This window comes from Acipenser ruthenus, chromosome 7 (assembly GCF_902713425.1).
Source record: "Acipenser ruthenus chromosome 7, fAciRut3.2 maternal haplotype, whole genome shotgun sequence".
Lineage (NCBI taxonomy): Eukaryota > Metazoa > Chordata > Actinopteri > Acipenseriformes > Acipenseridae > Acipenser > Acipenser ruthenus.
In genome coordinates this window covers 62,631,689-62,646,420 of record NC_081195.1, presented here as the reverse complement: position 1 = coordinate 62,646,420, position 14,732 = coordinate 62,631,689, and the positions used below count along the sequence as shown (strand labels likewise).

The window sequence follows — 14,732 nt, the reverse complement described above, 5'->3', positions numbered from 1 at the left end:
CTTATTGTCCTATAAAATTACATCTCCTTGCAGAACAGCCGGTTGCTACTTAAGGCTCTGTCACCTGCCAACATAGGCCTCAGGATGCCTGTCAGGCGGGGAGCTGATTTCATTCGACAAACACTTGTCTTCGCTCAATGGTCCACTGCTGGCTTCACTGTCAGCTTTCAGGCTCAATGTATCTGAAAATGTATCATCGCTGAAACAAAACAGACAAGGGACAGATACAATTGTTAAGTTCATCAGTACACTTTATAGCTCAACACTGAATTAAATGAAGTAAATGTTTCTAAAAATAACAATCCTGCCAAATTAAACAAGACTTGCTTAGTTGTATAATTTCAGAAGTTTGAACTCTATGTAAAAATAATTAGCATTCTGATCTGTAAAGGGTATTCTTTTTTTAATCAATAAGAGCTTAATTCCCCCTGCCAGGACATATGGCTGAGCTATCACAACAGCTTGAATAATGTTTCTGATTTCAGATAGATCCCACTCAGCCAGTGAGTTGCTGAGCTGCGGGCAGTTTCCACAAATATCATGCTGATCTTCCTTCAAATCTTGCACTATGATCATAAATAAAGCAGGATGACATCCACCTCTATGCGTGATCAAAACAGTTTAAAGGAAATAAGGTACCAAATATTGGAAGGCAGGATTCCCCTTCATCACCCTGGAGAATCTGCTCACAGTGAGACTTTTTAACACTGAATTTTAAACATGAACAGGTGCTTGCCTGACCCTTTAACTAACAAAACACATCAGAAGCTTTAAACTGAATTATTGATACCAATAAGACGATAAAAACAGAACGATGGACTATGACTAGTCATTAGGCAACACAAAGAGACATCCCCAGTTTATTTTTCCCCATTTGCTATGAAGTAATGTACAGTATATGACAGGTCTGGATGTGGTTAACATGTATGTATTCTAAAACAAATGGAAGTAGTTTAATGATTACAGAAACAAAGATACTTTAAAAAGAAGCCCGTGATTTTTTTTTATCCCAATAATTGGGTAGTTTTCTATACTTCCTTAGCTATTAGAGAGATGTAACAATGATTCAGCTAATCTGTTATTGCTCGTCATTGCTTTGATTTTACGAGCCTCATTAAACATTAATTGATTGATTAATCTTCCTGGTGCCCTACTGGGAGGCTCATGCAGTTAGCTACCTGGTAGAAAAAAAATAATACAGTTTATGGATTAAATAGTGTGGTCAGCTAGACAATTCTTAATATTGGTAGAACACTGTTTGGCTCCAGGGCTTCTTCAGATTGCAGCTGATACATGAAGTCAGCCAGCAGCCTCAGGTACTTCACTCTTTGTCTTTTGCTATCGGAAAGCTTACTGTAATTGTCTATGTTAATGTAATTAACCTGCGCTGGTACAGGAATGTAATGTAAATCAGCTAGATTGTGTTGTGCTGCTTTTCTCTCACTGTCTCATGAGGCAAGCAAGAAGGTTCACCTGAATGCTTTGTATCAGTATTATTTAAGTAATAATTCCTTGGGATTGTTCCATCTCATCCAAGTATTGACCCTGGCATAATGCCCAACAGCAATTGAAACTAAAGGACGAATACATTTAATTTAAAATAACTTCCATTCTGGAGAAACTGGCATTCCTCTATCAAGGGTGTCAAACTCCTGGAGGGCTGCAGTGTTTTCGGGCTTGCGTTCCACCGAGCTCTCAATTACTTAATTGGTCTCATTATTTTATTAATTGGACAAATTTAACACTTCTTTCCAGACCTCAAAAGGTTTTCTAGGTACCTTCAATCAAGCGCATTTTTTGAAATCATCAACTGTAAAAGACCTTGAAAACATATTAAATATGTCCAATTAAACAAATAATTAGATCAATTAAGTTAATTGAAAACCAGAAGGCCATGCGGCCCTCAAGGACTGGACTTTGACACCCCTGCTCTATATATTGGGTGAGCAGTCACACAAGCCTTTAAAACAAAACAGTCAAGTTAAGGGGGTTTGAAATGTGTATACAATTCAAATACTTACGTATCCTGAACCACTATGTACTGATGTGGCACCAATCCATCAATCCCATTATGCCTGCCTTCCCACCAGTCATCAGAAGCACGGTGATAGAGGAGCAGGGAGGCTCCCTTTTTGAAGGACAGCTCTCGAGCAGACCTGCCAATGTAATCGAACTTGGCTATGGCTTCAATGGGCTCACATTCTGAAAGAGAAAAACAAAAGGAAGAAATGGCTTGAAAGATGCTTACACAACCATTGTCAACAAAATCCATTTTCCTTAACCCATGGGTATAATTATTATTCGATTTAAGTATTTGATTTAAGAGTAAGTAGTTTTTAAATGACATGTTCTTTGTTGCTGTCCCTTTTCTTTTTTTTTTATCATGTTGTCGATCATTCTTCGTGGTAAAATGCAGGCTAGATCAACCAAAATGTCTCTATTAGTGCACAGCCGTGTACTGCCAGCAAAACCAAACCAAACTCAATCCAAAGTAACGGACCACTGGATGGTGCTGGCTCTTATTTATATAAAGACACTTTGGCAGATCTAGCCTAAGATACAATATATGAGCAATTACAAAAAGAACCATGCAGAATGACTGTAAGGGCCAATACAATGTCAGAGCACTGGGCAATTGTGTGTTTATGAATTGCTATTAACACTTAATAATAGAATATGTTTACCATGTGTAATTCATGATTTTATTAGATCTTAAGAATATATGCTAAGCAAGATGGGCCCTGGTAGGAACTCTTGGAGGGAGATCTCCAAGAACACAGGGTTCTTTAAGAAAGAGTACTGGTGTTTTATAATGAAACTCACTCCCCTTTACAACTGGACCAATGCCCCTGTACTGTGTTGGGGGGATTGTGCCATTTGATGTCTTGCATACTTGCACATTAATTTAACTACTGTTGCAAAGTGCCAGTATAAGCATCTGGGAGATTTGGAACAAAGGGGTCATGAACCTGGTCTACCATGATTTTGTTTTCAAATAAAATGCTGATGACAGGCCAAAATCATTTGTGCATGCATAAGTATTCCCTTCTAAACCATGCATACGCACATTAAAATAGAAAGTATGCGATTTATCAACACAGACTTTTGCATGACAATTTTTATGATCGTTAATATTGTTTTTAATATTTAGGCAGTAGTATGATATCAATATTATACCACCTCCATGATTATTACTTAATAAGCAGCAGGTAATGTTTTTGTCGCGCCTTGGTTTCAGCTGAGCTGTGGGTAATTACAGATGACATTGATATGATACTGTAAGTTGTAGCAGGTGTGTAGGCTATTAAGATTTTTTTTCCAATAAATTCACATACAGTAATTAGTCAAAACATCATTAGAAAATGGTTGATCTCGCACTTTCCAAAGGAAAGTCCTAATGGAATTGTGCGAGATGTTGGATCCTAGGTTGCACAGACCAACCAAGAGCAAACACATCATATTGCTGCACATATTCAAAGTCTGTCCATTACCATTGGCTTTTTGGGCACTGGTAGCTTCCAAAGGCAGATTGGAGACAAATGGAATTTTACATGCCTGGAGTTTTGGACGCAATCATTTCACTCTGTGGGTACTCGCAAACAACTTTAGTGACATTGAGATTTATTAACGCCTATTTCTTAGAAATGTGCGTGCGACAATTATAAACTGCAAACAAATCAAGTCATTTATTCACGCACAAATGACAAATATAGGCCCTGGTCTTTAAAGGGTTAAATGATTGTAACACAGGTGTTCAGGCCTTAAAAGAAATAAGAATAGAAAACTAGCTAATTTGTTCATCCCCCGTAGGTGGAGAAACTTTATTTTACACATCACTGAATTTATCTTTCTGTATAAATAAATCAATACTCTGCAGACTGGTATTCCTGTGTATAAAAACAAACCAACAAATATAGGCAGTTGATATTGGTATAAACATTTTTGCCTCATTAATGTGCCAATGCTGTTGTGAATGTACACAAGAAAAAAAAATTATAGATATTTTAAACACCTGTCCAAGGTCTCCAAAATGACTCCAAGCTGGCCTCTTCAATCAGAATGACAAGAGTACAGCAAGTTAATTAGACCCGACAGGTTTATTAAATGTACACTGTCCCAATGAGTAAATCCTGCATCGGCAAATCTGGCTGCTAATAAAGGTAAGGTAATTGAATCAATAGAGCTGTCTTGACTCTTACAGATCTGGGATGTTTAAAATCAGCCTGTGTCTCAGAGGGTTCAGATTCCACATCCCAAATGGGGAATTTGAAGAGGTGCATTTAAGCAGACAATGTTTTAGATTTTTTGGAATTTCATTGAAAACTGACACACTTTTTTTGCTATGTTTTCTCTGGGAAAAACCAAATATGCCAGTGGTCTTAGCTCAAAGATATGCCAGTGGTTTTAGGAAAAAACAGAGCCAGTCACTGGTTTCACAAAGCTTGAGAAACACTGATATACAGTCTAAGATTCTAAAGCTTTTTTTGGAGAGCACAGTGCAAATGTAAACCAGCAACATATCCTGTTATACAAGACACTCAGTGTTTGGAAGCTGACCGTGGCACGATCACACTATAGTTAACACCGGTTATAAGCAACTGCTGCGGCATTTTACAGGTGAATCAATACAGCTGACTAGTTTTTCTGGTAAGGAAGATCAATATTGGAACATACAGTGAGTACTTATTGGTTTTTAACAAAGACTGGAGTTGTATTGCTAGTCTATAACTGCACTCTCATCACACATCACCCCAAGCTGTATTCATGAGATCCTGCTGTAAGTGTGCTGTTTTGTTTTATTACTCTTTTAAGTTTAAATCTATCCCAAGGCGCATAATGAAGGTAAATAGGGGTGAAACAGTCAAAGCACTTTAGTGACATCCTAAGGTTTTGTGAATTTAGTCTAAGCAAACCAGCATGGTTCAACTGTCCTTGTATTTTTTATTTATTTTTAATCAGTACAGTGTACTAAAACATAACAAAGGCATTGCAAAGAAAGTGCATTTAGGCAATGGAAGAGAAGCAAGGCAAACACTGCAATTCAATACCATATACAGAACTATGTGAAGTGTACCTTTACCCTGGAAGCAACGCAAATATGTAAGGTTTTTAACATGATTCCCCCTTTTTAGAAAATAAAGCCAAACCTCTTAGTGTATTTTTTTTTATTTGTAATTATTTTTTAACCCAAATTTATTTTTAACCCTAAAGAGTAAAAAATGCAGCTCCATTATTTGTACATTTAATTTGTTGTTGACGAACTACCATTAAAACAATGAGCTCAGAGAAAATGTATGGAGTCAATTCTCTTAAGATGAAGAATGAATGTGCTGGGGTGATGAAATTCCTTTGGATCCTATCGCCATGGAAACAATACTCCATCTCACAGTGATGGGAACATCCCACTGCATCACCAGAGCAGACGGTTCCATTGTCCAGCCTGTCAACCTTCTGGCCTTTCACAGGAGAGAATGCTGAACTTCAACATTTCCGTAATACCAGTTCATTTTAACAATAATGGGTAGAGACTGCCTGAATATATTTCATGTGACCTTTACATGGCCGGGTGATGCAGTGACTCATCCTGTTTGACTTGCAATAGGTTCCACCCAGCATGTAAACAAGTGAGACATTCAATAGAACTTTTACTTCTTAAATTGTTTTTATAAAATATATAATATATATTATATATATATATATATATATATATATATATATATATATATATATATATATATATATATATGTATTAAAATGTGTTGCTAAGGACAACAAACACTTTCACAAAGCAGTTTAACTTTCTCTATTAAAAGAGTAAGTAGCTTGTAATTACTTTTTATTTTTTGTTATGATGTTTACAATAATTCTAAGTAAGACCTGGGGCTACATAGCAAGGGGAAGTGCATGACAGGGAGAATTCATTGAGTTATTTTGTTAGCTACAATCGCTTTAGCAATTGCATTATATAAAAGAGCTGATAAGCAATTTTCACTCAAGTTGTCCATGAACACCAACACTCAAGTATCAAGTATCACATGCCTCTCATCAGAGTTGTTTCAGGGAGGCAGATGATTTCAGGGAAGATGATTTAGCCTATACAGTACTTTGCGTGTTCAAGTTATTTTATAATCAATGCTTTGCGTATGAAAATAAAATAAATCTATTCACAAATCAAATCAAAATATTACAGCACAGGATCTAGTGTCTGCATAGTAACTGTTGCAGTTTGTATACTGGCTCCATTTTTACAATTACAAGTACAGAAGTAGGATAGACAGGAACCTTCAAGTCCTATGGATAACAGAAACACAAAGCAATTGTGAGTTTGTTCCTCAGTAGATTTGCCTTTCCTTGATCTTATTTTTGCATCCCATAACTACTTCTATAAAAGTGACCCTGTTACCAGTAGCAATGACTCTGAGAGACACTGGGATCAATTTAAACTTGTGTAAACTTGGTCTTTCATGCACTTTGTTGTCTTTTGGTTTGGTAATATGGTCAATACAAATCCAAGAAGATGTGAGAAAGAAGCTACTCCCCTGCTGCATCCTCTAGTTGTCTAGATGTATTCTCTAGTGACGTTTCTTCTCTGTGTCTGGCTGTAGCTGTCTCTATGGTCATTTGTTTATCTAGACTGTACTGTGCTGTTTTATTGCAGAGTAACAACATGTCATCCCAATGACAGTGAATGGCAGAGAGATTGCACCTTTTAAATAATATACAGTTAAAAGTGGTAGTATTTAGATCAGTTTCTGTTTAGATCATTAAAATAGACCCTACTGTGTAAAGCTATTTGGTACCTAAAAAGTACCATCGTTCCACTGGCTGTGAGGACAAATTCAGAAATGCAGCTGCGTTTGCATATGAATGCATCTACATTCCAAGACCTAGTCAAGGTCATTAAACTTAGCAGTCTGAAAAGGAGGATTAAACAGAAAAGTAGCGTCTTAGGAATCTGCTGCAACTGAAGAAATAGCAGCTGCTCGAAGTTAAGGAATGGCAAAGTAAAAGCCATCCATGTTGATTGACGGCCGGTTGGATTAAAAAAAAAAAAAAAATGGAAGATTTAAGCTCTTGGTTTGGAGCATTAGTCAATGAAGACTTTGGGTTCCAATTTCTTTAGGGATTTTAGGCTAGCTACTGTAAGTAGCACTAAGGGCTAGTCGTCAACAACAGGTGCTTCCGTCGCACTAGAACCCAATAAATGCCACTGAGTGGTATAAGCTAAAGATGTTATGTTTTAAGTGACACATTATATCTAATGTGCTATTCTTAAAGACCAACAGTACATCACTTTTTGAAGGAGTGGAGTCTTGGTTACATTTCAATACAAAAATATCCCAAATATTACAGAACACCAGACAGTATCAATTTATGAGGAAAACCCTAAGAAACTTCTCTGAATATGTATTTTTGCGTTACCCTCTTAGAACCATCCTCATGATCTTACAAGGATCACGAGTACAATTATATGAGGCTTATAATAGGAACAGGAAATTGAGGGATGCTCTGGAAAAACTCGATACTGTATACTACAATTTCAGATTCATTTCATTTTAATTAATATCATGTTTTCTGGGAAATAAAAAATGACTACATAACCCACAAACATTTCAGTTTTAAGAAAATTGTATTACGACAATCAGATATTTCCAGGGCACCCCTCAATTCATCTCTTTTTACAGAGTTGAAAGCAACATAATTTGTGGTTAATGTTGTCTTTTACACTTTAGGTTGATGCACTGTTGTGCCACTTACAGAAGTAGCTATGTAAAACGTGTCCAAGTGTCCCTTCCACAACAAGCCATTTGGTTTGGACTTTGTTCCTATATAAAGTTTATTTTGTGTAAGGCAGTAGAGGTTAATACGATGACTCACCATCTTCACTGGTGTGGGGCTCTGTACTGGCATCCTGATCAACTTCCTCTAAGGTGCCGTGTTCGCTGTAGGGACTATCGCTGTCAAGGACAAATATGGAATTACTCCCCTGAGAAAGGTCATTGTCCTCTGAAAGATCCTCATTGTATTACAGTGTTTTCACTGCAGCAGGAAAAATGCAAGGCTGCCATTCTGTTATCCAGCTCTTAAGGTGGCAGCAATCACAAGCTTTTTTGTCTTAAAAAAGAAGTCTACCAAATTATCTCATTAACTCTCTTTTGACCTGTATAAAAAAGGCACATCTAGATAAGCCTTCAATTAAAAGGTCACTGTCTTTTTTTACTTTAAATAAATGCTATATTGCATGCGTCCTTAGAGGACACCTAATATTATTTTAATGCAATTTATTATACAATTAATCCTCCCCAAGGAAAAGTGACGTGACCCTTCTCCTACGGTACAAATCTGTCAAGGACAGTGCTTGTACCTACTGGTTGTGGACACAAGGCCACGAGAGTTACCTAGCAACGGCTTCCATCATACTTCACTTTCTGTGTCACCTACAACAACTGCTGCTGCTTATTCAGAACTACTGAATCAGCTTAGAAAAGTGTGACTGGTGTAGTTGTGGCATACATAACCTTTCTACCACAGAAGAAAAACCTACTGTAACCACAAGCATGTCTTACCAGTAGTCGTCCCCAGCCATACACTTCTCATACAGAGGGCCGTCCAGCTCCTTGGAATCGGGGTAAATTGTCTCATGGTGAATGATGATGGTTTTGACAATTTCATTCACATGAGCCTGGCAAGAGACCTGATCCTGAATGTCTGGCACGGGCATCAAAGTGGGACCAAAACAAATTGCCAAATTATAGGGGTCCATCATGTTTTCATCACTGTACTGCGACAAGCTACGGAAGACATAGAAGAACATGCCAGCAAGCTTTACAAAATAGCCATTTGTGAACATTAACAGTGGGGGACAAACGGGGTTCAGAAAAAGGGTTCTTACTGTACCTTGTAAAGGCTGTCTGATTTAACTGATGTGTTTCCTCAAATACATTTTGGAATATCAATAGGTGTGAACTGGCAGCATGCTGTTGGATGAGTGTTTTTGTTTATTTATTCTCACCAGCAGAGCCAGCAGCACATCACGTGACACAACACTGTTAACTGATTTTATAATAACCCTGTATATATTCATGTATTGCTTTTGCACTTATTTGCATTTTGATTCAGATCTGCCGCTCTCCAGTAGTATTCACTATCCAGGCTTAATAAAGGTTTGATCCTGGACTAATGACAATACTTACTGATTAAGGAAGGAAAACAGGTATCTCATCACTATGAGGACAGACCTCGGCAGTGTAATAAGAAGTTTGCGGATGTAGAGAGCCCTCTCATAGAGATTTTCTATTCCTGTAACAAAAAACAGATATAATACTTATAAGTACTGAAATATGCATTACAACACATGGGACCATTTCAATTGTGAGTTGCTGTTAATGCCTGTGTAAGGAATACAATATGTATTTTAAGGAATAAACTAAATTTCACATTCAGATTTTCAGCCTTATTTATTTTACTTCCAGGCATAACATTAAATACAATGTGGAAAGATATTTTAATGTTGTGTGTGTATATATTACTGAATAATGTATGTAGCACAAACAAAGACATATGTAGGCGGCTGTGTGGTCGGGTGGGTAAAGAAAAGGGCTTTTGTTATTGTAAGTGACTCTGCAGCTGATGCACAGCTCACACACCCTAGTCTCTGTAAGTCGCCTTGGATAAAGTATACCAATGTTGCATTTTAAGTTGTTATGTAAATAACTCATTAAAACACATTACCATATATATTACCAAAAATCTAGTTCAGAAGAAGTAGTAATATTAAAGATAAATTGGTTTCAATGTACAAAACCCTTCAGATACTGGAAATTGGCTTAATAAATCTGAAATACATAGTAACTCGATGTGGACTCTCAAATTCCCTATAAAAAGTTTTATTAACTGTAATTCAACACATGTTGTTTACTTGCTTAAATGCCTCCGTGGTCTCATTTATGTGGGACAAACTAAACGTAATCTAAAAATCACAATTGCAGAACACAAAGCAGTGATAAGAAACAACAATATAGATTATGCAATAGCAATACCTGCTAGAGGAGGCAACATTGTAAAACAGCTTTTGAGAAGGGAAGCGTTTTGGATACATACACTGAATTCTGTTGAACCCAATGAAAAAAATTAAAAATTTAAATATAAATTATGTAGGGTGTGTGTGTGTGTGTGTGTGTATATATATATATATATATACACATACACCTATCACAACTGTAAATCAAGCCACTCTTAAATGTACAGATCCCTTGTTAATCTAGTATTAATATTAATATAAAAACCAAAGCCTTAGCCCTGTGCCACAGTATTAGTATGTAAAATATCAATGAAGCACTTGGTGTGTTTTTACAGCTCCACACATCCAGGATACCTGCTACTAAAAACAACTATTTTTCTTCTCCTAGTTTTGTAGGTATTCCCTCCCAGGTCCAGAAATTAAAAGGCTCTTTTTATAGAATTCAGCCTCAAATATTTCTAACATATCACATGACTTTCAAGGCAAATTTAGCAGCAACATAATATTTTTTCAGAAAAAATCTGGCTGACATTCTACTTTGCCATCCTGAATATTTAATGATTGCTATCCATCTGAATAAGCCTTTTCATTGATATCCAAAGGTTATACTTATATTATACACTACCCTGCTACTAGCTTAGGAGACTTGGTCCTGGTTAAGCAGCTGGTTAAACTGGCCCATGAAAAAAAACATGTCCTTTAAAAATCCCTTTACTTTAAAAGTTGTAAAGTCAATTGCTACACTCATAAAATAACAAATTTGATGTAATTTGTTCCAATTCCCATTTCTTAGCTGGTCACAAGCTTAAGAGCAGTTTCTGGGATTTTCAACATTTTACAGGGTGGCGAACTCAGGAAATTAGAGCTAATGTTTTTTTACACTGTATATTAAAACAGGTTTCTGTTATTAACAAGAGTATTTTTAATGTTTAAAGACTGCTTTTTTCACTCTGCATCTTTTCTGAACTGTTTCTAAAGAAGGGTTTTGAGTTGTTTCTTTTTTTTCAAGCACTGTTAACCTTAGTGAAACCGGGTTTAAAAAAAAAAAAAAAAATAGTGGATTCAAGTTTTGAGTTAAAAATGTTAAATATCCATCCTACTAACTGAATGCCTTCCCATGTTTTCCCCTCTTTGTTGGGAAGTCAGCTGCACTTAATTAAATCCAGAACTGAATAGAAGGTCAGCGTCACTGGGGCCTTATCATTAACATGTGCCTTCCCATAAACAACATGACTAATCTGTTCAAAGGGACCATCTTGACAATAAATAAAAATGTACGCAAGAGCAACTGTTTTGAATGTATGTCAAGCTAAATCATAGTTGGTGGAAATATGCATTTTTCTGGAGTGCCGTGTGCTGTAACACCCATCAGGCAGTTCAAAAACAGTTAATTTATATAAGCAGCTGCTGCCACTCGCCCAAGACTCTGAATGGAAAATGTTTCAATTTTTATTTGTAGTGACTGCATCCGATTGGTATCAGTGCACTGGACCTGAATGAATTTTCCTATTTCCAAGACTTCCTGGTGGTTCCCCATTAAAAAAATCTAATCTACTCCAGGGGCAGTAATCAACAGGAAAGGACACTGAAGAGATGAAATGCTGCCAAAATAACCAAAATAATCAGAAAAAAAATCATTATTTGAAAAAGAGGTTCTATCAGCACAAATAGTCGGCACGGTGACACTGAAAGGAGGTTATGGTAACAGACATTTCAACATCACTCACTGGGTTTCCCTTTTTCTTCCCTTTGGGATATTTAGTGCAGCATTTCCTGTTAAAACAGTTCAAAATGAAACTGACCTGACCATGTACAGTACAAATGTAAATGTCCTGAGATGATAACATTTATTAAGGCCGCCAGTGACCAAAAATGAGCAACATCTTAGTTTCTGGAAGGGATAAGCTTGTAACAGTTTTCCAGTTGGGTGGGAATGAAGTACAGTGAGTTCAAGTGACTCATCAAGAATTGCACAGTAAGTAAGGGGCTGGGCTGATACTGAAAACCAGGGAGTCCCTGGCCCTGCTCATTAGACAGCCTCGATGTAAAATTATATTTACTGGTATCCACTTCATCACATCAAGGCTTACTCACTGAATGTGAGACCTATTTATTTTCTAAGCACTCTTCCTAAAATGGTATTAGTATATGATAGGAAGATATTAATAACAGAAGAAATCTCAACGGCCTTGCACTGTACGGTTGTGTAGCAATTGTTTGTTGGATTTTCAGGCCCAAAAATTGAGTTTAAAAGTCTATAATGTTCAACTGTATTGACAAGCATTGCTTTTCTGTTAGAATTCACCATACAACCACTGAAGAGTAGAAAAACATGGGAACTTAAAACTCTTTATGTGGTAAACAGAAGCTGGGCATGAACCAGCGACCTTCCTGTTGTCAAGCAAGCGTCTTCATCACTGTACAAAATGATTGCTCCCTCTGGGCAAGCGTTATTTTTTCAAACCCAGATCCCATTACTTTGCAGTATCCATAGCAGAAGTGCGTCACATAGCATAAAACCGCTTATTAAACCTAAGCTACCAATAAGCTAACACTACTGGTGATGTTGTGAATCATGTTAGGCAGCTTATTGTATCAATATTTTGGTGGTAGGTTTGCAAGCTGTCATAAGTGCTACTCCTTTCTACAGTAAGCGAATTAATGAGTAAGAAAGACAAAGGAAATCTTCACCTCTTTAAACTGTGTAGCTGAATAGTAGCATCATGACTTATCATACCAGCCAAAATTAATTATTTGAGTTCCTCTGTCAGGAAACTCAAGACAGTGTCACTACATAAAAAAATACATAAATAAATAACATTATATTGTTAAGATTGACTTACTGATACAGGAAATTAGATCATGAAATCTTTCCTTGGGAAAGAGTGGGTTTTCCAGACATCTGAAATAGAGCTTCAGGACTCCAGCCACTGAGTTAATATCATGGTTATTTTCATCATCTGTCAATGGATCATTACCTAAAGAACAGCAAAGTAAGGTCATTGATTTTATGCAGTGAACAGCAGGGATTACCAAATGACCAAAAGCAATTTTTTAAACACATTTCAACTATATTTATGTCTACTTTAAAGTTGTTTTTTGTGGGCGCTAGAAAAAAGTGAGAGAAACTAATTGAAAAAAGACCAGTGATTGCATTATCAGCTACAGTATTTGAAGTCCTTATAGAAGTAATTAAGTCTTAAACCTTCTGTGCTACAGTATTTGTTATTGTTGGGGGAAAAAAAGGGTTTGCAGATTATAGCAAACCAAAACTAAATCAGCTGTGACAGGATTTTACTAGTTCCCTTTCTAGTTGTCTACAAGGATTCAATTACTCACCTCTCTCAAATGAATTTTTAATATCATTGACTTCCACTTGTGATCCTGACACTCGGAAAATCCCTTGGTGCTGCAGACCTGGAAGAGGAATAATACCAGAAGTGAGGTCTAGTCCAAGTAACAAAAAATTGCAAAGGTGTGATTCAAAGAAGGTTGAGAACCCCTGGAGTAAGATCTGTGTTAACATTGCCAAGCTTACCATAAAGGTTGATAAATCGGATACAGCTTTCAACCACCCGAGGAATAACCTGTCCCGAATCCTTAAAAACCAAAGGAAATAATTAGAATGAATGACTGTTCTTCACAGAAAAACAAAAATCCATTATAATAGTGTCATCATTATTTATGTTTGTTAGCACAGCATGCTTTAAAAGGAATGTTTGCAAGATCCACAGATTTGTAATGTGAGGATGGAATTTTGTATGAAGCGTTGCTCAGTGATTTTATCCTGTATTTTTTCTTGTCTTTCATATCCCTCATGTATAATTCTCTACAGGGGCGTAGCAGACAATAATTTTCATTTTGGAACACTTCGTCATCACATCATCTCCAAATGAATGTTCTGCCCTTGTTACTATTTTTTTTTTTTTGTTAATATCAGAAGCAGCTCCCTCAGCTGATTGAAATAGCTAATTAACTTCCTGTGGATGCTTGGGCCTTTTTAATGGGAAAATAGTGTGTTTATTTACTGGATCCCAGGCTGTGGTAATGTTACAAGTGGAACTTCTAATGACAAATTCAGGGTGGTGACAAACTGAAGAGTAAGCCAGCAAAGATGCCAAGATTAAATTGGTAAACTGAAAGCCTGTAAGCTCTTTAAATTTAGCAAATTCTAGCTCCAACTTAGTAATTCTCTTTAACATACAGCTAAACTCTTTCTCCATTGCTTTTCTGATCTACTGCACTCTACAGAGCAGCCATGACAGCTACTTAATAATAGAATACTATTTCAGGCACTCTCACTGGCCGCCCATGTCAGTTTGACGTGTGCTATAATCTTCTGGACACATATTATATCACTATGAAGGGCCTTCTCTCTGGCATAAAGTAATGAGCACACTCTAGTCATATTCAGTGAGCACTGGACTTTTGAACTAAGTCTTAATTTGAATTCTACCCCCTATTCCATATTCACCACATATTTCCCTCTTTAGCTGTAGAAGATAATGCTCTGATCACTTTGAGAGTCATGTTTGACTTCTACATACCAGAGAGAGAGTGTGTGTGTGTGTATATATATATATATATAATAAAACCATGTTGTGTGGTCCCTAGGTATTAAGAAGCCCTTACAAGAAGACTTGATGATGCAAATTAAGACACAGCCTTGGACTAAAGTCAGAATTCAACCAAATAATACAGTACCACTTTT

The 14,732-nt window shown here is 36.7% G+C and overlaps 1 protein-coding gene across 4 annotated transcripts in view; it reads right to left on the bottom strand.

Annotated features, from left to right (window-relative positions):
• LOC117415683 (SLIT-ROBO Rho GTPase-activating protein 1) overlaps nt 1-14,732 on the bottom strand; it is a 93,862-nt gene that overhangs the window by 6,031 nt on the left and 73,099 nt on the right. For all 4 annotated transcript variants that reach the window (XM_034026327.3, XM_059027520.1, XM_034026329.3 and 1 more), the window contains exons 13-20: nt 13,560-13,620; nt 13,361-13,438; nt 12,865-12,999; nt 9,195-9,300; nt 8,568-8,792; nt 7,879-7,958; nt 2,022-2,202; nt 65-199 (exon numbers count right to left, since the gene is read on the bottom strand). In XM_034026327.3, the coding sequence (XP_033882218.1) occupies nt 65-199; nt 2,022-2,202; nt 7,879-7,958; nt 8,568-8,792; nt 9,195-9,300; nt 12,865-12,999; nt 13,361-13,438; nt 13,560-13,620 (1,001 nt within the window). The remainder of the gene's footprint in view (nt 1-64; nt 200-2,021; nt 2,203-7,878; nt 7,959-8,567; nt 8,793-9,194; nt 9,301-12,864; nt 13,000-13,360; nt 13,439-13,559; nt 13,621-14,732) is intronic.